The sequence below is a fragment of the Neopsephotus bourkii genome, unplaced genomic scaffold (genome assembly GCF_033783945.1).
Source record: "Neopsephotus bourkii isolate Nb327-2 ecotype Australia unplaced genomic scaffold, CSIRO-AGI_Nbou_v1 NB_1350, whole genome shotgun sequence".
NCBI classification, from domain to species: domain Eukaryota; kingdom Metazoa; phylum Chordata; class Aves; order Psittaciformes; family Psittacidae; genus Neopsephotus; species Neopsephotus bourkii.
The window spans coordinates 3,877,989-3,904,123 of NW_026901829.1; the positions used below are offsets into that span (position 1 = coordinate 3,877,989).

At 37.6% G+C, this 26,135-nt stretch overlaps 1 protein-coding gene across 4 annotated transcripts in view; it reads left to right on the plus strand.

The window, feature by feature from the left end:
* The window catches only part of CHODL (chondrolectin), a 27,602-nt gene extending 2,284 nt beyond the window's left edge, over window positions 1-25,318 (plus strand). Inside the window, exons 2-8 of one of the 4 annotated variants that reach the window (XM_061366714.1) lie at window positions 13,848-14,160; window positions 14,919-15,076; window positions 18,399-18,446; window positions 18,813-18,896; window positions 20,552-20,654; window positions 22,855-22,927; window positions 24,786-25,318. In XM_061366714.1, the coding sequence (XP_061222698.1) occupies window positions 13,848-14,160; window positions 14,919-15,076; window positions 18,399-18,446; window positions 18,813-18,896; window positions 20,552-20,654; window positions 22,855-22,924 (776 nt within the window). In that variant the 3' untranslated portion in view covers window positions 22,925-22,927; window positions 24,786-25,318. Of the gene's footprint in view, window positions 1-13,847; window positions 14,161-14,918; window positions 15,077-18,398; window positions 18,447-18,812; window positions 18,897-20,551; window positions 20,655-22,854; window positions 22,928-23,058; window positions 23,138-24,785 lie in introns of those variants that run through there. The other 3 variants (XM_061366713.1, XM_061366715.1, XM_061366712.1) reach the window with 3 other exon arrangements.
* Window positions 25,319-26,135: the final 817 nt, after the last annotated feature.

Below are 26,135 nucleotides of genomic sequence, written 5' to 3' on the forward strand. Positions count from 1 at the left end.
ACCTTGTGGAAAGCCCATTTACTGCAGAAAGTCTGTAGTAGGCCTAAATGCAAATTTGCAACCATTGTAACCACAGTGTCAAGAGAGCAGAGAAGGAAAGATCTAAGTTTTCAAAATACCGTTTCCTTAGGTAAAGATTTTCTGTTTCTTTTTTCAAAGCTTGTTAATTTTCCTAGGTTGTAATTTAGATGGTTATTGGCATCAAACAATTCACATTTAGGTGTTATTTTTTTTGTCATCTTTAATTTGGGAATTGTTGGAGAGAAGTAATACAAATGCCTTGTAATTTTTAGTGCAGTTAGGTAGATGTTTTGAGAGCAGTGCTTGCAAGCCTCCACATCAGAATATTTAGTGTTGCCAGAGAATTGATTCTTAAAGAAAAAAATCAAAGCAGGCTCAGGAGAAACTGCTGAGTCTGCCGTGCTGTCCCATGACATCACAATGAACATGAAGTGATGATAATGCAATTTGCAAAGATGCAATTACTTTAAGTATCTACTGGGCAGGAAAGATGCAAGCTAATCTTATTACTAATCATTTAACTGCCTATATATTAATCATAGATGTTATAGCTTAATGACTGCTGTTTGCTGTCTTTTTTATTTCTATGGGTTTTAAAATTGACTCTTTGTTACCGTTATTCATCACTGGCAGATTAAGAACTGTTACATTATTTTAAAGCAATAGGTATCTATTTTGGTGTAAAGTATTTGTGTGAAGTATTACATGAAGAAAAAAATTTGGTGAGCCATGAAACAGCAAGAGTTGCCCCTAAACTATAGGCTTACTTGCTGCAGTTGCCTTTAAGGATGCGGATATGTTCATTCGCACAGCTTATGACCAGATTTGAGTTGGTCATAAAATATTGTAAAGTAAGATAATTAAAGAATTATCTTTATTGGTAATGAATTGAATAGAGATAACAAACCCTTTCTTAAAAAGCACAATTTAAGTCAGTTCAATTGGCTTGGCCTGGTTATTACACCTGAATTTTGTCTGTCAGACTTTCAGTATGTTTGTGGATGAAACCTTCTACTGTTTTTGTTCAGTGGGTTTTGTTTGTTTGTTGGTTGGCATGGACTGTTAACTTTTAGCTACACTTACATTTGTAGCTCAGAATCTGAGAAAGTGTAATTTGAAAACACACTGCTAGTCTTATCTACAGGATACATATACGTTGTTGTGCATTGAACGTAACATTTTGTTGTGAATGGCCCGCATTAATTTCCATACTAGAAAAGCTTTTAATGAACATGCATGACCACATGGTACAGGAACTTTTTGTTCAGTTGTAGGTCTGAGAAATCATTAAATCTAATGACTGCTGGGAAGCTGGGCACTTAACTCCCCAGGATGTCTTTCTTAATTTGTCTCCTTATACACCTATTCTAAGCAGTGCCTGTCTGGGGACAAATCAATGATCTAGGTTCTTAAAGTGAAATAAAGCAATGACTCTTGAATATAATTCATAATTCTGCTAAACACAGCTTGCTGCTAGCTGGGAAATTCCATAATATACTGTGGAAAAACACTTTATATTAGGTAAAATGATATGACTCTTAGATAAGAATGCAGTTTTGATAACCAGAGATGCATGATGGTAGATAAATACTTGGAGGTTTTGGAAGACTGCTATGGGGTCTCCCAAGAGCCTTCTCTTCTCAAGCTTCAACAAGCCTTGAGTATAAAATTTTTGCAGGAAAACATGCTTTGGTTCATAAAGTGCTCTGTACAGCACTTTGAAACTATATTTGAAACTAATGGCTTTCTACTTGGAAATCTCTCATGAAGCAGGAAACAATGTATAGTACTAATGTGAAATAAGTAAGATGAAGCAATGCCTTGATAATTTCTACACTGTAATCCCATACTCATACCTGTCACTCATTAGCTGGAAATTATTTGAGCCTCTTGCTGAAGTAGTCCCTACTCTCACCACTCAGTGGGACCTTCAGTTCCAAGCAGTCTTAAGAAATAATGAGTCCTAACTAAAAAGTTGGCATGGCTCGAACTAAATCTAAATATAGCTGCAGTAAACAGCTAATCACTCTTGACTCACTTTATAAGCAATGAAGGAAAAAAAGAATAAATCACTATTTGTAGGTTGGGTTAATTTCACTTAAAAATAGGTCTGGAAAATACTGCAGCTACACCATAAAAATGCCTGTTTCTTTCATTTGTCTACACAGTGTGGTCAGGGATCCAGCTCAGCTACAGAGAGGTACATTGCGAATAAATTTTGGTGAGGATGAATCCCACTGTATATCTCAACAGTTCCGTCCCATACAGGGTTGTATACGTTACATGCATTAACCAATTATGCTTTACTTTCATTTGACTTTCATAATACAGGACCATTTACCTGAAGAGAAAAATATTCTTAATTCTCTTCCTCTCAAAGGTCCCTTCTGTTTTTGCCTTAAGTGAATTGTCACCACTTCTAAGATCCTATGTGGGTTGGGTTTTTTTTCCCCTAGTTTTTTAGTAGAAGGTGAATGAGCAAGAATTTGCCTGTTATTTTCATTTGAGCTTGAATTGTTGAAACACTGCAGAAAGATAGGCACTCTGTTGAAATCATGTACTAAGATGCATATAACTTGTTCCATCCAGGGAAACTTTAAGTCCATAAACCACAGAAATAAATATAATTTCACATCCATATATATAATTTTTACCTACATCTCATGGCAAATACAAGTATCTTGGTAACAAATCCATGAAAGTACACTTACTCAGAAAAAGGCATTCAAATTCCACTGAAAAACTATAAGAGAATGATGATGCCTGCTCTGGATGATGACTGATGAAGAATATATTTTAACGACTAAAGTTCTATGAACTTTGTCTAGAGACAAAACATGAGCAATCAGCAGGAACTGTCAGAAGTGCTTAAGTTTATGCCCGTGAGAAATCCTGTTGAGGGAGTTTGTTGAGGTATATAAAGTTAGGTATGTGTGAAAATGTCTGCTGGTTTGGAATAGGAGAGTAAGAATATTCCCTGCTCCCCTAGTAAGGTACATATTATTCTTAAACCATTCAGACTTGACAGTTTTTGTCAAGTCCATTCCACAACATGCTAACAACAACTTACTAGCTGTCATATTATGTCTGTCTTAAAAGTATCTGGGAAGCCTGTTCTGGTCTTTACAGCTACACAGAAAGCTACTGATGAAGGGATTTAATTTGCCAGTTTTGTCAGTGCTTGTGTCAGTATTTATCTCCCCCCCCATATGTACATAAAAATACAGCTGAAATGATGGAACACTCTTGTATGTCATTAGGCTATGATATATAGAAAAATTATGTTAGTGTTTGTGTATATAAGACTTTTGGTTTGTTTTTTTTTTTTTTCAGTCCTATGTGAATAATACACATCCTGGAGTAGTCTTGTAGATGTGTAGATCTACCTAACACATCATATTTCATCTCATTTTGAAAAAGCGCGGAGATTCCGTCCACATTTGGGTTTTGTCACTGGCTTGTCTGCTTAAATCTGTGGAAGTGAATAGTGTTATTTATACCAGTGAAGTGTTATACTTTGGGTAGTTTTTCATATTTTTTTTTAACATAATTTGTTGTCAGGGAAACTGAAGTCCTGAGTATGTATGTTTTTGTTTCATGTCCTACTCTCATGGTGACTTTTTTCCTCTTGCAAGTTGAGAAGATGCAGATTGTACCACGTTGAAACGCAAGTCTATCATCTCTGAGGATGCCAATGCTAAGGAGCTTGCATTGCTCACAGTGACAATGTTGCTAGACCATGCAAAGACAGGAGAAAAATATAGCTCTGACACCAGTCTGGGTTTCTTTTTAATATGGGAAAAGAGAAGGCAGATTGCTGTTCTTAGGGTGTTGTCTTAGCAGCTATGTTGGCATTTTTCATGAACCCCTAGGACAGTGCAGTAGTGGACTGGCCCCTTATAAAAACAAGTGGCTCTCTGCCATGATCAGCCCTGTGATATATATATACCAGTAAAGTTCACATGATCAGAAGAATGGAAAACTGCAATTAAGGAAAAGCTAAATGGATTTCAGGCTTTAAATTTATGATGTGCTAGATACCTGAAATGGAGCTGCTGCCAATAAGTGGGTATTTTTCACGTAGAAGAAAGGAAAACTGTCATGGTTTTACTGATCTGACTGGGGAGAAAAAAACTAGTACTTGGGAAACACTTGGTAGTTGGTGTTTTGTTTTTTTTCTGGGTTTTTTTTGATACTGAACTATCACTTGAATCAGTGACTAGAACGGTTTCATAAAAATGAATATTTATTTTCCAGTTGAAAACACCCTGTATTGATTTACCTAATTGAAATTGTATGTTTTCCTGGAAGGGTAATTATGGATGTCGAAGTGTTGATTAACCTCTAATGAGATTTAGACATCAAGCTACTTCTTTACAGCTCCATTATCATTGGCCTGAGATCCCTGCCATGTGTGCCAGGGATGAGAAGCTAACTAAAAAGTAAATGTGTGTATTATTTTCTTTGTTAAATGACTGAATAATCCTATCACTGCTTGGTGAAGATGGCAGCTTTTCATGTGGGCAGGTATTCAAGTTGCCAGCACATCAAGAACAAGCCTTTATCTGAAACACCACATCCCTGATTTTAAAAAACCAGACAAACTTGTCTGCTCTGGGGAAGACAAATCCTCCCAGCACTTTATTCAACATAACAAAAAGCTTACCTGTGTTTTGCAAGAGAAGGATTCCTGGCTTGCATCTTCCCAAGACTAGAACAGTGCAGGTTCTGAGCACATGGAGTCTTTAACAAACCTCCACCAAAAGAATCTATTTAGTTCAGTACTCGTCATCAGTGTTTATATGTAATTTTTTTAGCCATTTATTTTAGTAGCCAACTATCTTGCACCAATATGCAGGGAAGCTATAAGATTTCATTTTAATTGCATTTGCATTCAACCAGATGGCAAAATCTAGGTGTTAGTGATCAGCGATATTCTTTAACATTTAAATTAGCACTGCCCAATGCTCCTTTACAAACAGGCTTCCCTTTCTGATCACTTGGTTTTTGTAAAAATGTAGCTGTCCTGGATCTATTGAGAACAGCTGTGATTCAGAAATAACCAAGACAACTACTTGTCCTCAAAAGCACTTGGAAACACAACAGCATAACTAGCTAGTAAAGACCAACATACAGGGGTGAAAATTTGCTCTATTTCAGAAAAAAAAAAAGTGAAAATCGATTCCCATGGCAAAAGAGAAAGAAAACAGACTGGACTGGGACATGCTTCTTGTGTAGCTTCATATTCTGAATGACTACTAAATCTATGTATGAATGGTTTAATGCAGTACTTTCTTTTTACTTAAAACTTCCATCATGCCCTGTTTTCTCTGCAAGAGTTGCATGAATCCTAGAGATGGTTGTTTGGCTGGTGTCTGAAGACCTCTATCGTAATCTTTGCTAATTCACAAGATATGAATGGTTAATAGCTAAAGATAGTTTATCTGGCCTGTGACAGAGATAATACAAAGAATTTGCCTTTTACCTCTGATTTCACACATGCTGTCTATACATCTATAATTTTTACATGTTAATTCCTAAGAATTTATCAAGAAAGGGTCTCCCTTATGTCAAGTATTGTAAGAAGTCTGGCTGTGGATGAGTTTTGCTTAAGAGAGTTTGGAGCCAGCCTCTTAAACCATCTTAGACATTGTCTACATGATAATGACTGTATGATACGATGCATACAGGTTGTCTGTCTCTACACATGTATACCTGAAATAAAGCTACTTAATAGGCAAATTTGGTCATCAGTTATTTTATCTAAGCTCTTAAAAGGGACTTGAAACCTTTGAATGTTTTTCACAAAAAAAAAAATAGCTTCAAAGAAACTGATATGACAATTGAGCATAACCTCTAATCCAGAAAAAGTCGAAATTGATAACAAATGTATCTTGTCTGTCCGGGCTTGGTTTTTAGGAGTTTGGGAGGAAAAAAAAAAAAAATTAAGGTATGGAAGAGTTAGCTATGAAGATATTAGTACAGATAGATACAGGCTAACATAAGATCTGTATACCAGTTTGTATCTGAATGGCAAATTTGTGAACACACAGAATTCCTTAAGCTGCTCAGAAGCGTGAGCTGAGCAACATCTGTGATTTGAATATTGACTCAACTGGAGAATGATGTGTCTCAGTATTACAAATTTTGGTACAGAAGATGGCAATTTGCTTTTGTCATAATTGAAGGCAATATAATTATGAAATCTTACCACAGTAGTTTTTTTTTTAAACTCATATGAATCATCAGAAAAACCAAATTAAATTCAGTAGCTGGATACAAATATGATGCAGTAGAACATCAACTGCAGTAACATAATATAGCAAAACATGATCAGCAGCTGAACTCATAAAATCTGACTGGATGATACAAAGGTCAATTGACAAGATGCATCAGCTTTGAATCAAAATGTGATTAGGAAAATGTAATATCTTTTAGCCTCTTACTGACCATGTTCTGAAGTGCATTACTGGGCCTTGGCATGGAGCACCCAGTGACACAGAGGCAGGTGTAAACAAATTGTGCCCAGTGTCCTGTGTGTTGGTTATACAGCCTCGGAGGTCAGTGTCACCACACAAGCCCAACACCAAGGCAAGCAGAGAATAATTATCATAATGCAAGCAGAGAAATATCTGGCCAGTGGAAAATTTTGGTTAATTCACATAGATTTCTGTCTTACTATTATTTCATGATCACTTTCACTTAAGCCCTCCTATTTTTATTTTGTTACTTTATTTTCAGAGGCCTCCATCAGCATTATGCTGGCCTTTGGGACTCTGGTTAGTGTTAAATATTTCACATTTCTTTGTACCAAATGCTTCTCTGTTTTCTGCTGAACCCTTTATCTTGAGAAGAAGAAAGTTGCAGTGTGAAGACATAATGGACTTTCCTACATTTGTGCATTCCTTATTTCTTCACATATGCATTGCACATGCAGCAGCTATTCCCCTCTAATCTAGGTGGATGCTAATGGTAGCAGACTCTGGACCATTGGTTATTTTATGAAGTTAAAGAGGAAGAAGGATGGGATTTAGCAGCAGGGAGCTTATCGTCTATCTGACATGTTCAAAACTTTCAGCTGAATCATGTGTGTTACTCAAGATAGCCTTTGTGCCTCCATGGACCTTGGGGATGCAGTGGTTAGGATTGAGCCTGATGCTCTTAGGGAGATGAGTCTTTGAGCCTGGATGTTTTATCAGTAATTTTGCTTTGAAATGACATTTTGTTATAACTTCTGCCAAGACAGACTAAAGAACCTATTATTTCTGTTTAATGAAGCATCATTATTAAAACACAATGGAGACATAATTGATTGAAATAGTAGCTGAGAATTTGCTTATTTCTCCTTTTCTTGAAAGATTTTTTTTTCTTCCTGCAGAAATGTTTTAACCAAGTATCTAGTATTTCAGCTAAAAGCTATCTTTGCTTTAATGTTGATATCAAAACAGTATGAAGCAGCTCTGTGACATGCAAAGATGAAAACTAATTCGTATAGATGGAAATTGTAGCTAGCATTTCCTAGAGTACACTTGCTTTCTTCAGCTAATTGGATGGTGAGACAAAGTAAATGCAAGGGGTTTTCAGCCAGATCAGGTTCTCTGCAGTAGGCAGCTAGAGCTGCTAAGGCTGAGGGAAATGACCAAAGCTGTGTTGTATGGCTGGTGTTCACAGGAGGGATAGAAAGAACAAACCCAGAGACATTTCCATTAAGTACACTGGGGAGATCCAAACTTGCAGTTTTGGAAGCAGGAAAGACAGTAAGAATTAGATCTTACAAAACTAAATTTTTGGGTTTGTGCTGAAGCGAGGAGTAAATATAATAACATGCATTTTCATTTCTGGATAACCTGTGGTGAAACATTGTTTTCCTTCATGTTTTCTTCCATCTCAAGCATCACAGGGCAGATTTTGTGGATGGGTTGTAAATGCCTAACTTGCTAATATTTATTCCCATTGTATAGTATCTTAGCCTGATTCATTCTAATAATAGACTGGCTTACAAACATAATTTCTATTAAATTGTGACAGGAAAAAACAAATTCAATTTATTTAGTTGAAATAGCGAATGTTGCATTAGAATTAATGCTGGAGTCTTGTCTGCTGCAAGATGTTAGAAGGTAAAATAGTTAATAGTAAATGTTTCCATACTTAGCTTGTCTACTGTACAGTGTGGTCCATTATGTCATTTTTCATTGCCAAATTATTTCTGCTTTGTAGTTTAGAAATCAGTAGTGCAAGAAAGCTGTAAAAAATGAAGCTTGGAAACTTGACATCTCAACGTGTTCCGAGAAGAGCACTAAAATGTCAACTGATTTGCCAGCTATTAAGGCACAACTGCAGATTTCCATTAACACATTGAACTAGCTCTGCTACAGCAGATGAAAGTCCCCTTCAAAAGAAGAAAGAAAAGATTCAGACTAGGTCACTGCCTAAACACGGGGACTAAATTAAGTAGAACAGAAAGAAAATCACAGCTTCTTCCAGAAAGCTTACTACTCTGCATCACATACTAATTCACACTGGATTAATGCCAAATGTTTCTTGGTTTCTTGCTGGTGTCTCTGTTGTTTTGTAGAGGTATATTCTTGCACAAGTGACCAGCCTCTAAGAAGGAAATAATTTCTGTTGCCGCAGGCATAGAGAGCAGCAACTGAGAGAAGTAATTTAGGAGTTAGATTGTATGCAAATACTCACTTGTTCAATTCTTTCTCTTTGAAATACTTGATTTTAGAGTTTGGGCCTTCACATCTGCATTCAGTGACAAGCAGTGACACCTATTGAGCAGCTCTGCTGCCATTGTACATCACAAGTGCCTGTACTCCTCCCTGCTCTATACAGTCCCACGTGGTTTCCTCAGCTTGGTGTGAGTGATGGGAGTTGAGCCTTAACACCAGTGCAACTTCCATACCAGACCAGTATACAGCATAACTTATGGCTTATGGACAAAAGCCTTACAGCAGCTCAAACAGCACATGTCATTTGGCAACATGAGTCTCTCTGTGGCTGTGTGTGTTATGGATGGAAAACTAGCTATTTTCCCATGAGTTGGAGGCAAGCACAGAAACTGAGATAGGTAGTGGCCAGCCCACTCATCTCAGTGGATTGAGCATTCCTGCATAACTGAACGCATGACAGGGATACTTTGAGTTTCCTCATAACTTATTACTTGGTGTCAAGGAGGAGTGTGCGTACAGAATAAAAGGAATTGAAAGAGTTTATTTCTAAAAATTGCCTGGGAGATAAAAAGAACATGGCAGTGGATAAAGCATTCTCCATAAATCTGCATACAAATCTTGAATTAATGTTCTGAAGCCAATTTTTAGTTACATGGAGAGGTGTGGTCCCTTTTCCTTGTAAGCAATTAGTGTCATACATAATTCAGTGCTATCCTTTGGATGTTTGCATTGTTATGTGTACTCTGGCAATAAGCCATTGTCACTCACCCTGTGGAGAAGATAAAAATGTTGGTCAGCTCCATCTTCACTGTGCTCTCTATCCTGTCAATGAGACAGAGGTCCTGGGGAAAATAAATGATCATGTTAACAAAATTGGAATTGCAGCATTATAGATGAAGTGAATGAGCTGTGATTTCACATGCAGCTTTCATTCTTGCACCTACTACTTTTGAGTGTTTTGTTATCACTTTGTTTCTTTGATAATGGGGATATTTTTCTTTTTGTTTAAATAAGTCTTATGGAGAAATCCATTGTTTTATATACATCTCTAGCAAAGGGTCTTCCTTTGATTCTTCAGCTAAGACTATGGCTTTTACTACATTAGACTCATAAAAACATAAAATGGTTTGGTTTGGAAAGGACCTTAAGGTCATGTAGTCCCAACTCTCCTGCCATGGATAGGGACACCTCACATTAGACCATGTCACCCAAGGCTTTGTCCAACCTGGTGTTGAACACTGCCAGGGATGGAGCATTTACCAGTTCTTTGGGCAACCTCTTCCAGCACCTCACCACCTTTACAGTGAAGAACTTCTTCCTTATATCTAACCTGAGCTTCCCTGTTTCAGTTTAAACCCTACTGCCACAGTCCCTGGTGAAGTTATTCGTTGATAGCAAGACTTTAGCCTATATGGACAAAAGAAAATGGCAGGAAAGGATCTGGGACATACAGAACATTGTTAGGACATTTTCAGAGGAAGTCCAAATAGGTGCTGTCTTCCTGATCTCAGATCCTGGCTTTTCCATGGTTATGTGTGGTACAAACTTGTCCTTACATTAGTTTATTCTTGTTCCTGTGTTATTTTGGCAGACTAACTACCTATAAGTGACTCTTCAGATATCTGTCTGCCAAGCCTATGTAAGAATGAGGTGGTAAAGACACTTTTCTTACTGACATTCTCCCAGGTGAACTTTAATAGGGTATCATAAAGAATGGGTTTCAGAGATTTTTTTTTGTTCTTTTTTTTCAGCAAGATTCACAGTATCACAGTATGCGAGAGATTGGAAGGGACCTCAAAAGGTCATCTAGTCCAATCCCCCTGCCGGAGCAGGAACACCTAGATAAGGTTACACAGGAACGTGTCCAGGCGGGTTTTGAATGTCTCCAGAGAAGGAGACTCCACAACCTCTCTGGGCAGCCTGTTCCAGTGTTCTGTCACCCTCACTGAGAAGAAGTTTCTTCTCAAGTTTAAGTGGAACCAATGTTCCACTTAAGTGTTCCAGTTTGTACCCATTTTCCCTTGTCCTATCATTGTTTGCCACTGAGAAGAGCCTGGCTCCATCCTCGTGACACTCCCCCTTTATATATTTATATACACTAATAAGGTCACCCCTCAATCTCCTCTTCTCCAAACTATAGAGACCCAGCTCCCTCAGTCTTTCCTCATAAGGGAGATGCTCCACTCCCTTAATCATCTCTAGTTGCCCTGTGCTGGACTCTCTCCAGCAGGTCCCTGTCCTTCTTGAACTGAGGGGCCCAGAACTGGACACAGTATTCCAGATGAGGTCTTACCAGGGCAGAGTAGAGGGGAAGGAGGACCTCTCTCGACCTACTAACCACCCCCCTTCTAATACACCCCAGGATGCCATTGGCCTTCTTGGCCACAAGGGCACAGTGTCGGCTCATGGTCACCCTGTCGTCCACTAGGACCCCCAGGTCCCTCTCCCCTACACTGCTCTCTAACAGGTCATTCCCCAACCTATACTGGAACCTGGGGTTGTTCCTGCCCAGATGCAGGACTCTACACTTTCCTTTGTTATATTTCATCAAGTTATTCCCTGCCCAACTCTCCAGCCTGTCCAGGTCTCGCTGGATGGCAGCACAGCCTTCTGGCGTGTCAGCCACTCCTCCCAGCTTAGTGTCATCAGCAAACTTGCTGATAGATTACAAGAATTGTAGAAACCACTAGAAAACTAAATATAGTTTATCCCTACTGCCCCTATAGTTAAGCTTTCCATGATAAAAAGGGTGCCCAAAATAAGAGTTACTTTCAGATTTAGCTAAAAGCCATTAGCTAATCTTGTTTTTATGTTCCTATATTCATGCAGCTCTGATACAATCTCCTTATTCTCTGCAAATTCTTGAAACTATGCTCTGTGCGAATACAGAGAACTCTTCAGTCAAGTCTTGTGCTCTGTGCAGCCTGCTGTGGCAAGTATACTACTCATCATTAGTTACAAAAATGAAGCAACACTGAAGCAAGAAGAATTAACTTTATTGTGTCTTTTAGGATTTTTTTTTCCACTTCTATGTTTATTCTTTATGTATAGAAAACATTGGCTTAAAAAGCTTAAGTACAGCTTAAGCTATAGGATGATGCTGCTGTTTCCCAGTGACAAATTACTTCTCAAATTATTTCTATATTTATTTTTACTTTTTTTTTTTTTAATTTCAAGGTAAAGCAGGGTAAAACCCCTTCAAAAGTAAAGTCAAAGGGTTATTTGCATGAGTTCTGTATTGCTTAGGAATGGTTAGTTCTGGTTTGCTTAGGAATGGGGGATGAATGCAAGACTTTCAAATGCAAACCTGACATTGTATGAAAACATACTGTCCTTGCTGAATTTCCCAGTCAAATGATAAAATTTGTTGGTTTCTAAGTAATCTAGATAATGCCTGATAGTTCCTATTACTTTGCTATCTTTTAGTAATTCTTGGTTTACAAAAGAAACTCTTCTACTTCTCTAATGACAAGTTTGCATCCTGAAAAAACTTGATTTTACTTGATAGTTAGCTTATTTCCTTGCATTTAGAACCCTTCCCTGTCTCTAAATAAACATACTGCAGTTCAGTTGCAGCTGATAGGTGAGTTTGTTCATTCCACATCTTGTATATGTTGAATAAACTCTAGAGACTCCCACTAGTTGAAGATTATGATATTTTTTCCTTTTTGGGAAAAAGGCATGTGTCTTTCTCATCCAAAGAACTGGAAGGAATAAACATTACTTCCTCATTTGGCTTTTGATTCTTTCTACAGACATAACTCTGAAAGGCAAGGGGAAACTGGTGTGAATGCAGTAGATCTACTGCTTTCTGAAAGCATCACAGGGCTTCTTTACGGTGCCCAGTATTGTCATAGCTACTAGTATCTGGAGTTGTTTGCTGTGTTAAGGGATGTTAAGAGTGTGGCTGCCTCTTCCAGCACCTCCAGTCCCAGGACTCCCTCCTGTCTGGCTGCTGGTGCTCACCATCATACCCAGGCTCCCCCCTGAGCTGAGGAATGTGGATGCTGCTTTTGCATTTGCTGGTTCAACCAGTAGCAAAGCTGAGCAGGTATCACAGAGCCAGATGCACAGGCACCACACAGATTGCACAGACAAGGTGCTGCCTTCAACAGCACTCAGGTGAGGATCCCACATAAGCAGACAGCCAAATCCTCTCCTCCTCATCAGCTGGCAGAGATGGGTTGTCCCTAGGGAAGATGAGCATCCAGACACATACCCATGTGACTGGCCCCTTTCTCTCTATTCCTGCTTTGTTCTTCCCCACTCCCTAACTCTGCATAGCCTCTCAGTAGACTGCATAGTCCCACCAAACCCTGAACATCCTTATCAAGCTGCAAAATCCTGTTTGTCTTCAGTTTCTTGATAGCCCACCAATTAGTGTGTCTGATGAGGTTTTTTCTTTTTCTTTTTTTTTTTTTTTTCTTTTGGGTGGGGGGTGGAGGTGTTTTTTTGTTTGTTGGTTTTTTGTTTGGTTTTTTGTTTGTTTGTTTTTTTTCTTCTGTTATGTTTTCCTGTTTGGTTTGTGCCTGTACATTTTGTTTCTTTGTATTCTTTTTTTCACTTAGAAAGCCATTGACCAGATAGCTTACAGGGGCAGACACTCTGGTTCCATGCAGCCTTAGAGACATGATAGCAAAGAGTAGCTGTGAGGTCCTCCTGAATACAGCCTCTCAAGATTAGGTACCAAAATCAAGAAACTGCTAGCTTCTCGATGCCACTAAAATTGGGAAATTTAAGTACTTTTTTTCTGATCAAATAAAAGTGGAGTTGGTCCATTAATATGAAATAGTTAAGAAAATACCCTTCAAACAGATACTTACTTTAACAGAGGGGCCTGATGGTACAGTCATTAAAGTAGAGAATATTTTTCTAGAAGTTAGTGGGAGTCTTTAGTGCCTTTCACAGGCCTTGGGAAGAAAGCCATGGATTTCTGTGAACGGTATGATATTTGCAATTTAAATTGAAGCTGAATTTTTCAGCAGTGTTGCTGTCATAAGTCCTTTCAGACAGGGTCATAAGAAAAAACCTACTGTCCTCCATCACTGTATACATGTTGTGCTATATATATATATATATATATAATTATTTTTTCCCCAGTTGTGAAATTTGTTACTATGCTCTAAACACTCTCCTATTTATATTTTTCAGGTCAAAAGGTGTGCTATGGTGACTTCAAGCGTTCTTGTTACAAGTTAGCTTATTTCCAGGACTTGTCTAGACGTGTGGGCTTTCAGGAGGCCCGCCAAGCTTGTGAATTTGATGGTGGGTCTTTACTGAGCTTGGAAAGTGAAGCTGAACAGCAACTAATAGAACACATGTTGCAAAACCTCACTAAATCAGGCGCTGGGATTTCTGATGGTGATTTCTGGATTGGGTTGTGGAGAAGCAGTGATGGACAAGCCACCTCAAGTGCTTGCCCTGACCTCTACCAGTGGGCTGATGGAAGTATTTCACCATTCAGGTAAGTGTGTAAAACTGCTTATTAAGAAGGTTTCATGGAACAAAAGGGAGAGTGAAATGCCTAGCAAGTCAAGTCTTCTAGAAAGAAGCTTATAGACTTGCTGCCCCACAAAGTTAGTGGCATCCCTCCTTGACTTCTCCAGATAAAGGGGAGCTGGCAACCAGGGTTTTGAATTTGAAGTGGTGAAAGTATGTCATAATGCTGCTTCAGCCTACAATTCTCTTTACTCACATCTCATGGGTTTGCCTCTGAAAGGCTTTTGGAGTTTTTTCTGCTACACACAGGGTCTTCAGGATGCAGTCTGAAAGCAGGAAGACAAATTGTGCAAGACTGGCCACCTTGAATCAGGGTGTCAGCCACCAAGTAAATTGTGCATGTTACTTACTGTAAATTGCTCTGTTTCTGCCCTGTGTTTTGAAAAGCCTTTAATTTCCTGAGTAAGCCAAAGGCCAGAGTAGCAGCAGTTCACAGGACTTGGGACAATGGGCCATTTAAGAGAGTCAGATAAGAAGAAAAACAGCAGAGCAGCAGGGTGTTATTTCTGCAGAGGTGCTTTGACTGGACAGAGCTTTTGGTTTTTAAAATTCAGAGATGTGGAGCCCAGGCTGTAAACTCCTTTCACAGAGGAAATGCAGCATATCTTGGAAGAGGATTGAGCCACTGGGGCTGGCACATCTTCTCTGATGTAATCTCCTTTCCTTGGTGTCCTGATGAACTTTACTGTCAAAATTTGAAAGTTTGTCTTTGTGTACTGCTAGAAATTGGTATACAGATGAACCTTCCTGTGGAAGTGAAGCCTGTGTTGTGATGTATCATCAGCCAACTGCAAACCCTGGTCTGGGAGGGCCATACCTTTATCAATGGAATGATGATAGATGTAACATGAAGCACAATTTTATCTGCAAGTATGGTCCAGGTAGGTGAAACTAAAGTTATATTTCACAGGTGGGACACTTTCTTAGAAAAACAATTGCTCTTTTTTGTGAGGGAATGTCTTGTGGCCTGTTGTACTGATTCCTTTGGTGTGCGGGTGCCTGAGCTAGCATTAACAGGGGATATAATATGTAAAATCTAGTGATAATTTAAACAAACCTATCTGAACCCAATTAGAATGTTTCAAAGTTTTCTTCACTATCATGCATTCCCAGGTTTACTTTGCTGTAACTCATTCACTAGTTATTTTATTCTCCACAGAGTGATTTAACTGGCCATTTTCTCCTTCCCTTTCTTGCTGTCAAGTAGGATGAGCAAGACATCTTTTGGTCCTACTGTAAAAAAAAAAAAAAAAAAAATGAGGAAGAAAAAGACATTGTCCTTGTAGGTGCAGACTTTCGTTATTTTATACCAACTTACGTTTGTAATGTAATTTGTTTGTTTCAACTTAACGTTTGTTTCAAAATGTTTTGGCTAAAGGAATGAAGTTCTGAACAGCGGGAAGAAAATTCTGCATTCATGCATGCATTTCATAGATATGAAAAGCAGATGCACACTAGTTGAGATGGTGACAGAAAAAGCCAGATCTTAGGCAGTTTGGCTGTACTTGCAGGCGTGACATGGGTTCTGTATATGTCATTAGAGGAAATGTGAACTATAAACTAGAACTATGTGCAAACAGAAGGACCTGAAAAGTAAACTTTCAAGCTGGGCCTGAAATAGTTTCTACTTTTGGTGGTACAGTAAATTAAAACATGTTTATCAGCAGGATCATGAAAATATTTTCAAATAATTTATACTGTGTCTGCTTTTAAAAAATTGAGCTGAAAGTCAGAATTCATGTGAAATCCTACCCTTAGCAGTGATTTGACCTATATAATTCTGCAGTTTCATACCTGCTTTCTCTATGCTCGTGATCTAGCAATAATCACACTCTCTGTAGAGATCTGTCTGTAGAGGTCCAGGCTATTTTCTTCCTCGAATTTTGGTGGGTAGATAGCTTTCTCATAGTCTAATATCTTAATGAAGATATTAACAGTAATTAATAGTGCAAGTAACTATTAAATACTTGGAAGGCTTGATATACCTACACATTTTACCCCCATCACCCAAATATGTTACTAGTGACTGTCACTATCTTATGGTAATCGATAATTATCTTAGTCACATAGGCCATTCAAGGAACTGTGACATATGCAATTTATTACTTTTGCAACTGACCACAATTTTTTTGAATAAAAACACAATTAAAATGCTTTAGGCTGTTAAACTAATGGCATTTTTATATCAGAAAATACAGGTTTGACTAACTAAAGGGCTCAGTTTCAAGTATATTTCATATCTTTAAAACCAAACAAATTTAAATGAATTAATCATCCTGTAATAACAAGTTACTTACCATTCTGGTTGAGATATGACAAATAATTGTGTTTTTCTATTGCTTTCACAACCTCAAAAAAATGTCAGGTATTTTGGATTTGCAGAAAACCAAGTGATAAAAGAAACAATGAAAATAAATTTTTATTTCTTTCACTATGCATAAGTAGATTGCGAGGGTGTAATGACACATATAAGGCAAACAACATATAGGTAGATTATTATGACTGGCATTGTTATGCAGCTAAATACAGTACTACTGAATTGTAGCTATTTATTTCTCAAGTTGCTGGAATTTCTGCTCTTTAGCAAAACAGACTGTTCTCTAGAAATTTATTTTTTTATCACATGGAGGGGTGCATTAATATATATAAGTAGGTACATGGTTTCCCATTCACTGCCTGAAGAAAGTTCCATAATATTTGTAAGCAAATGTAATTTCCTATATAAACCCTAGTGAGACTTACAAGTGACTTTTTTCCCTTGCCCCAAATTACTGTAATGGCTTCAGTGTCAACCATTTGCAGTACTAAATGCATCCATTTTACTAGGAGTATGAAAGTGCTACATGCATGTTGATTTTCACTTTGTTACCTGAGTATATTATTTTTCACAGCTTTTCTGTCCATTTTGAGTATACAGTATACCAGGCACAGGCCAAAACAGAGGTTGTAAGTGACCATGATTAAATTGCATCTAGTTGTATTGGTAGGAAGCTGAAGAGCAGTGCTCATTAGGCAGTCTTACTGAGTAGCAACTAGATTTTTCTAAGCCTTTCTTATAGTCCCTTGACAGCATTTACTGTTGCAATGTTCAGTCTGGCTTTAAATCATATTAATCATTCATCAATCTTAAATTTAATTATAGGTTGGTAATTGCAACCACTGTTAGTTCTTGACCAGCTCCTGTAGGCTTGATTATATAACCAAATAAAAAATTCACCTCCTCTTCTGCTGTCTAGAGCCAGCAACTCAGTTCTTTGTGGTATTTTGATATCTTCCTTTGTATATGGCCAAATATAGTCAGTTCTTACCAGAGTAGATGAAATAATTGTCTTTGTTCTAGTAGTCTTTATTGCTTCCTTGATTTCTCCCAGCATTCTATGTTTATCAGGACACTTGGAACTGCAAGCTCATAGCACTATTATGTTAATATAATCCTATGATAAAGGAATGGTACTGAAACAGTCATTCAGTTTTCAATGGTATGCCCAATATGAAGTAATGAATTCTGTTGCCTTTGTAAACTTTTAGTTGTAACAATAGCCATCAGTAAACTTGCAAGCCTCTGTAATATAGCTCAAAGACATCAATTGGTTCTCCAGTTTCTGATGCATTACAAGAAATGATAGGATCATTTATCTTCTGTGATTTAATTTCCTTATATAATGTATTAGAACCAATTGCCCATGATTTGTATTTTCGGCCACCTATTGCAAACCCAAGCTGCACGAAGATGACATTTAACCTCACAAACCTGTGCTGCTATGTTTTGCTTCCTAGCCAACATTCTGTAAGCATTATTTTGGAAATGTGAATAAGATTTAAGTATTAATTAAGAACACTTCTTTTCCTATACTGTTTTAGGATTGTCTGCACAGATGAAACTTTGAATATGTTAGGAGTTTTATTCAGCACAAGAAATTAAGAGATTGATTTAATCAGCAACCTAGCACAGGTGACCAAGAATTGGAACCAGAATAAGCTATAGTTATTTTCTAAGGAGCACAAAAGTATGAACTAGAAGTGATGTGGCACTAGTTTGCAGATAAGTGTTTGGTAAGCAGATTAAATGCTGAAGAATTAAGCAATTATTGATTTGGGGAATGTATCTATTTCTGTGATACTGCATGCAACATAATGAAAATATCTGTCTTAATACAAGCAGTTTTCACGCTTCAACTTTCCATTTCAATATCGATTTAACAGATACTGTCTTAGAAAAAGAGTTAAGAGACAGAGCGGAGCCAGATTACGGTAAGAAATTTTGAAACATTAAGTTGAATTGCAATGGTAAATACATACTTACAGTGATAGCTTACAAGAACCTCAATTACTCAAGTTTTACAGCCCATAGTTTAGAACTAGAACATAGGAAAAATGAATCCTTTAGAGGGCAATATCAACAAATATATGGCTGGTGTTCAGAATAGCACTGCTCATAATTCTTGTTCCAGATGTACTCCCAGTTTTGCAATAAAATGATGTTTATGTGTTTATATCCAGCAGTTTAAAAAAAAATATTGCTTTTCCAATTTAAATTAAGATGTAATTACTATTAATTTATTTAACAACATAAAAGCCATATTTTTTACTCACTAAAATATCTGGTATCATTTTCAGATATTTTTCCAACAGTGCCATCAGGAAATCCTTATGACACAAGCAAACCAGAAGATCAGTATCATGTTATTGCTACTGAAACAGGTAATGTGATCATATGAGTTTAGTATTCTGGTAAAAATATTAACAGTGGACTCAGTTAAATTAATATTTGACAATTTCCATTATTGTCAGGGGGGAAGAAGTCGTCTATTTCCCCAGAAAATGCCCTGAAAATGTACACTCTTGAATAACATTTCAAGAGTTTTAATCAGTCATCTTTGTAACTGTGGAAACAGATCATTTCCGTGTCTCTGCTTACTTTGATATAAAGCTACAGTCTAGCAGTCCTTGAAATCTGCACTATTGTTTCTGACCTGGTTAGTCTCTGTCAAGATCCAAGATTTCACTAGTATTCACCCAGCTATGGGGCATCTCCTTCTGGGCTGTCGTAACCAGTACTTTGCCTCTCCATCTCCTCCCCGCCTCTTCCCCAGCATGTGTGACAAACATACAGTGCATCTATTATCTTTTATATCTGATAACCAAGGCTCACAAAAAAAGGCACAAATTAATCTTTCCTAACAGGGCATGAATTTTTAAGTTATCTGCAGGGTAGGCATTGTGCCGTACCTATCCCAAGTACCCTGTGTTTTAAGGAACACCACATGCTAAGAGGACATAAGTGCCTTGCTGAAATTTCTATCAGAGATGACACTTGGTATTTTGAGAGTGGATATCCACTGCCTAGGAGCCTTGCTGTAATGCTCCTAGCTACTTTATTTAGCAATTTCTGTCCTGAGTGGAGTCCTGAGTTTCAAGAGTTACAGCATGGCCTTAATTCAAGGAGTTGAATATCTCTAAGGAGCTACTCAGGATTTTACGGGATTACACCATGGGATTAGGGAAAGGTGATGCTCCATTTTCACACTGGTTGGTTGGATATGAGCCAGTTTCCCATTATTTGTAACTCCAGAGGAATGGATATACTGATGAGCTGTATTTTGAAATCAATAACGATATCTATAAAAACCATGCAAAGACTCAAACAAAACCAACCTGAACATTCAGATTTAGTCTTGCTAGTGAAAATATGTTCAAACAGGACAATGTGTAAGAAAGTCTCCACAATTTGCACGTTATATGTATACTGTTAAACATGGGCATATTAGTTATTGAAAAATGGTCCTTTTGGCAGTTGCAGACCTCATCATCTATTGCAGGCAGATAACAGTCTCAGTTTGGACCATTTCCCACTCCTTTTGTCCAGGGACCTATAGAGCCCTGGCTTTAGCTCTCTCCTAGTTAGTCAAGGAGAGTGTATGTTAGTCAAGGAGAGCAGGGATGTTAGTGTATGTTAGTCAAGGGGAGTAGAGAGACAAGAGCAGGGTTTATTCCTCTTGTGGTCCTGCATGGGTGGGAATCCAACATGTAAGGGCAGCTGAGTAGACAGATATGTGGACTGTAAAAATAATAGGCTGTGAAATATACTCTTAAAATACTTGAATTTTCAATTACAAAATTGGAAGTCTTTCATGGATGCATATTGAAAACGTCAGAGTTAATGTTTCCTTAAGATATGTTTTGCATGTCACTGAAGGAGTACTGTTTTATTCTTGATAGTGCCAAGTTATGGTTTCGAAGGAACGTATAAATGTTCTTTTGTTTAATATATTTCTGATACTTTACTCCAGAGTTTTACTCACATGGTTAAGAGTATTTCAACATGGGAGGCATTAATGAGAACTTTTGTCTTGTAGGTATAATTCCAAATCTAATTTATGTTGTAATACCCACTATACCACTACTGCTGTTGATACTGGTGGCTTTTGGGACTTGCTGTTTCCAGATGCTTCATAAAAGGTAAAATATATTAATCCATAATAGTTTTATATCACAGAATTCATGTTTCCATTGGCAAGCTATTCATACTGAAAGGCTGCTTACATCTGTCCCCAAATATGCAAATAAGCATCTTTTAATCTATTAAAATCCAAGTAGTTTACTGCTGTTACAGATTAATATTCACCTTCAGGCTTTTCTACAAAATGCTGAAATAGTTCCATGTTCTCAAAGTATATTGCCATTAGGACTTTACCTGTTTCTGAAGAAGATATCTTTGCTGAACATTTGATAGGCTGAGCTACTACCAGCACTTTTACTTACCCTCTTCCACCATGACTGCAACCGATAGAGCGTCTGGGCTGTGGGAAATAGCGGTGGGGTCCTCACTGACACAGGGTAAACTCAAGGACTCACCTCACTTTGACCTAAAGTCCAGTTTGTTCCAAGGATAAACCTAAGGGGCCTGCAGCTGCTTAATGTTGTTTCAGTGTGCATACCATACGAAAAACAGATGGACCACTGGAGCAGACAAATTGAAAACAAAAAGCAAAAATATGTTTTGAGCCACACACCAGTGCAACTCCTTTGTACATAATGTGTCTGCCAAAGAAAATGTGTAAATATATATGTGTACATAGATGAAATATCAAACAGATATATATAGGAAACACTTCAGCTTATGAAACAGGATACGTATTGATTCATGCTTTAAAATTCTTTTTCTCTTTCTCAAAATATAATATACCAAGATACGATAACATATTTTTTTTCCTCTGAACTCATCTTTCTGAAACTTTCAAGGGTGCTTTTTATGCTGCAGATTTTTTTTCCAGAAGCATTCTCAAGGTAATATAATCCAGAAAAGTCTAAACTGAAATATATTTTATGGATAAACACCTCTTTGGCAAAATAGCAAGATTCACAAACTGTTCTTCTTGAAGAGCAGGAATATTAGTAAGGAATACAATATCACTTTTTTTAGGAAATCAGAAAATAAAGTTTCCTCCTTACTTTTAGTCTTTTTTTTTTCTGTGTGCTTTTTATTTAGTATTTTCTGTAAACAGCTGAAACACATTTTGGGTGAAAAAACACTCTAGATGTCAGGTCATCTTGTATCTTTATGAGGGTATAGTGATCACAGCACTCCTTAGTAATGTGTCTGTTTGGAATAAGTAATTGTAAAGAAAAGATGTTATGAGGTCTCCTTCATAAACTAGATTGTGTCTTTATTTTATGCACTTTCCTATAAAGAAGAGGAGAAAATGTGCACTTTCCAACGTGTTTTATGGCAGTCAAATTTATGCTTGTGAAAGCATGCCCCCTCAACACTGGGGCTGTAGAAGGCCAGAAACTCAAAGGAAAAAGAGTAGTAAAGGAATCATATGTATAACAGCAGAAATTATTTAAGTATTCTAAATCTGGAACCATTATAACCGTGGACCTGGATTTCTTGGTAAGTATGACATACATGTTCATACCTTTTCTGGCAGCTCCTTCTCTCCCCAGAAAAGGTTCAGCTTTCAACTCTTCCTGGGAAAACAGTGAGAGTTATGGCCCACTGAAATCAATAGAAATAGTAGTGTTGACTTCACTGGGCTTTGATCAGGCCTATTTGATGCTATAGCAGGTCATCCAGAAGTAATTAAACTAAACTTCTAAGACTTAAAAATTTTATGACACATACTGGAAATTCAGCTTTGAAAATTGCATGTTTTCTGTTAGCTGATTAGTTTGGTAGATCAAATGGTACAAAAATCAGAGAGAAAATTCTTAAAATCAAACCAGGTTTGGTTTGTGGTTGTGGATTTTTTAATGTGTGCATTCCCCCTCCCTTCCAAGTTTTCATTTTGGGTTGCACCAGAGTTTTTAATTAAAGATAAACAAAATTTACTTTAAAATTCATTTAAGTCAAAAGATGATATTCTGGTATCACTGGAAATGAAGTATTTTGGTTTTTATCTGTTGAGAGAGAACTTTGTTTTTTTAAAAAAAATATTTTCCCATCTGTTTTCAGTACTATTTCCATGTATAACCTACCTTGTCAATCATTTTGGTTCACCACAGATGCCCAGTTCTTGGGCAAAAAGCAAATAAAAAAAAAGAGGCACTTGAACTTATCAGCTGGATGCTATAGAGCTTTAGGAAAGGGATTTTGTCCTGCTGGGAAAGGAGGGATCCCCAACTGTCAAAATGAACCTGACTTCTCATTCTTTTTTAGGCTTCCACAACATGGTGACCTTTCCTCTGAAAGCCACAATCCATGGCCAACCAGGACATGCCTAGCTTGAAAGGTCATGACTAATTTTGCCTAGTGTTGGGCTCTTAAAGGGTAGTAATAAGGCAAAGCAAAACATCACCCCTGTAGCTAGTAGAAATGATCAGCTCATTCATTCTTAGATGCTCTCCCTTTCATTTCTTCCAGGGAAGCAAGGAGAAACTGCTTCAAAGACCCATCTCCATTATCATCTGAATGCCTTGCAGAAAGTTTAAATTCCAACCTGGTATATTTCTCAGTTTTATGATTGCATTTTATGGTCAAAGCAGCAATATAATCAAGCTATTTATTGCATCTTCCTTACCTTTCTTACTAAAACCTATTTTCTGAACCGTATGTATAGCTGTTGAAAATCAGTGTAGGTTTGCTGAAGATAAACTCATTTTGTACAGCTAAAGTTCTGATCCAAGGTATTTAGAAACTGTTCCTGCAATGTGGCAAGGAATCTCCATTCAAAGCATTTAATCATTAATCTACACAGTATGCCTGCTTTTGCTGTATTGGTCTGGAAGGAAGTAGTGAATTTGTTTCATAAAGAAAGAAGTGCGGAAACTACTTAATTCATTGCAATTGCTTTGTTTATAGCATTGTGGCCTGATCTAAAGTCCACTGAAACCAATGGAGTTTTTTCAATTACTCCAATGGGCTCAGGTACTTAATGCATTACTTTGTAGGGCTTCAGAGGTAAGTGTGGGGGGACTAGAAATTACTGTTCTGTCCAGTTCCCTCAAAGTATATTTAAAATCAACTCAGACTCACGTTTACAACCAGCAAAAGGAGTAAAACTGAATGTGTAAGACTGCTGGGATCTTGACTCTCAGGTTTACATCCTACAGAATTATATAGAGCTACTTCTTCTCCTCTGGTTTTTATTTAATTAGGGAAAAAGAAATCACTGTGAAATATTCTGGCCAGAGACTAAAAGATTTTGATTGAAATACAGCTGCAGTTGCTCACAAAGAGCATCTTCAGTAGACTGCAGTGCACTGTCACCTACCCTCTAAGTGAGGGGAAAGGGTGTGATGTACTTGTCACAGCAGGGATGCTAGACATATGGAAAGACTAGCGTCAGTTTACAGAGTACTTCAGGGCTCCCTGTAAAGGCTAGAGTGAACACTTTTGCAGTATTGCAGAGCAAGTAATTTTGTAAATAGTTTAATCTTTTTTTAATTAAAAAACCCCAAACAAACAAACACAGAAACTACTATTGACAGTTTTGAATGAAAACTGGCCTAAGAAAGCTTTCTACCAGTCATTCATTGCCAGAAGTCTGATTCATGTGCCATTACTTCATTAGAAGCTAGGTCAAGCCCTGAAGGAAGCTGTACCAGTATGCACTGGAACCCATGAGCGTACCGCAGTCATGGTGTGCAGCTCCACGATGTGAATGCGCAGGGTTGCTGTAGCTCCCTGGGGTGGGTGGGCTGCACCCTTGGCACATCCAGTGTGGGTTCGCGTGCTACTGTCCCACGTACACCCCTCAGAACAGGGAAGTGCCCAGCCTTCCACCACCCTGGTCAAATAGTGTCTGCAACCATCTTGTGAGAAGATCACCATGTATGAGTAAGTGTGGTTGAACATGCACTGAAAAACCCAAATGTGACATGTCAGTTCTGTTCCTGGGAGCAGCGCAGCTGAGAAGGGTGGTCTGCTAACTTTGGTAATAGTTGCTTACCTTAACCCACCACGATGGTGCTATGCTGGGTGCAGCATGGGCATGACCCTTTTGTTGTTCCCGCATGGGGAACCTATGCAATGAAAGCAACAAAGATGTCCTCCAAATAGGGGGTGGAATACCCAGGTTTGATCGCAAACCGGAATCAGGACTGCAAAGACATGCATGCACTGAAAATACTTTATCTTTTCTTTTTCAGTAAAGGAAGAACAAAAACCAGTCCAAACCAGTCCACACTATGGATTTCAAAGACGCCTAGGAAGGACAGTAGCATGGAGGTATAATGACTTACTGACTGAAAACAAAGCAAAAATAACATTCTGCAGTCAGGCTGTATTATGTTGTCAAAGAACATTAGCTTGGAATGGCTTGAAAATGCAAAGGATCTACAAGAATGAACTGTAAGCTCCCCCTTGAGGCAAATCATTTTTATATAATGTTTGATTATTGATTCAGTAACGAAATATGCCATGCTAAATAAAGGGTATGTGTTTATTTTGCTAAGAGATGTAAGTTAGCTAGTTGTGAGCAATGAAATGAACAGAGTGTTTGAAGTTTTTATGGGGAAATATCTACAATGTATATCAGTTTTAAGACTGTTTGTAGTTAAACAGACCCTTTGTTTCCTTTAGTCTTTCATGCATTGTAACCTAGATGATGTACTGTAAATGGAACTGACAATTTTACAGTGTAACAATTATTTATCTTTGCATAAATGTTTGATACAAAATATTTGTTTAGTATTTATTTGCACACTTAACACAGTTTTTGAGCCTCAGGGACACAAATTATTAAGTATTAATATGGCCGCTAGCAGAGGTAGCCACCATGTTGTGATAACAATCTGATGTGGCAACATTAAGGATTCATGAAAGTCACTTGATGTCATATAATGAATTCAGAGAATGTCTGTAACTTTTTGACATAGTGGCCCAGGGTTAACATAAATAACTTGACAAGTGATACCTCATTAATGAGGTGTCCTTTGAAGACAGCCATTAGTTGTTATTTAAGTAAAATGCTTTTTACTTTTACAAAAGAAAAGAAAAATCACAATGGACATGAGTTTAAGATGAAAATTACTTGTTTGAGTAAATCTATGTGAAAAAGACATTAAGGTTCATTTAAATACAGCTAATAGTTTGTTAGGAATAATGTAAAGTTGGATCGAAGAAGACAAATGGATGTTCTTGGACATGGTACTAATAGATTGATTCAAACATTACTGAGACTTAGCTAGAAAAGTGTTAATTATGTTAATTGACAGACAGATTTAAAGGTAACCTTGATGCACGGAAGGTTTTAAGAATTATTATTAACATTACTAATGTCCATTCTCTTTGGTTCTTTAAGAGCTTTCTGAGCCGTAAGAGAGGTTTTACTAGTCATTAGGAGCAGATCTTGGGGTGGCAGCAATAGCACTCTGGCTGATTTGTTGGTGACAGTCTGGTACTATAGCAGCAAATTAAGAGGTCTTCTGCAGTTGCAGCAGGAGTTCAAGAGCACAAGTTCAAGCCAGCTGGTTTTACATTAACACAGATTCAAAACT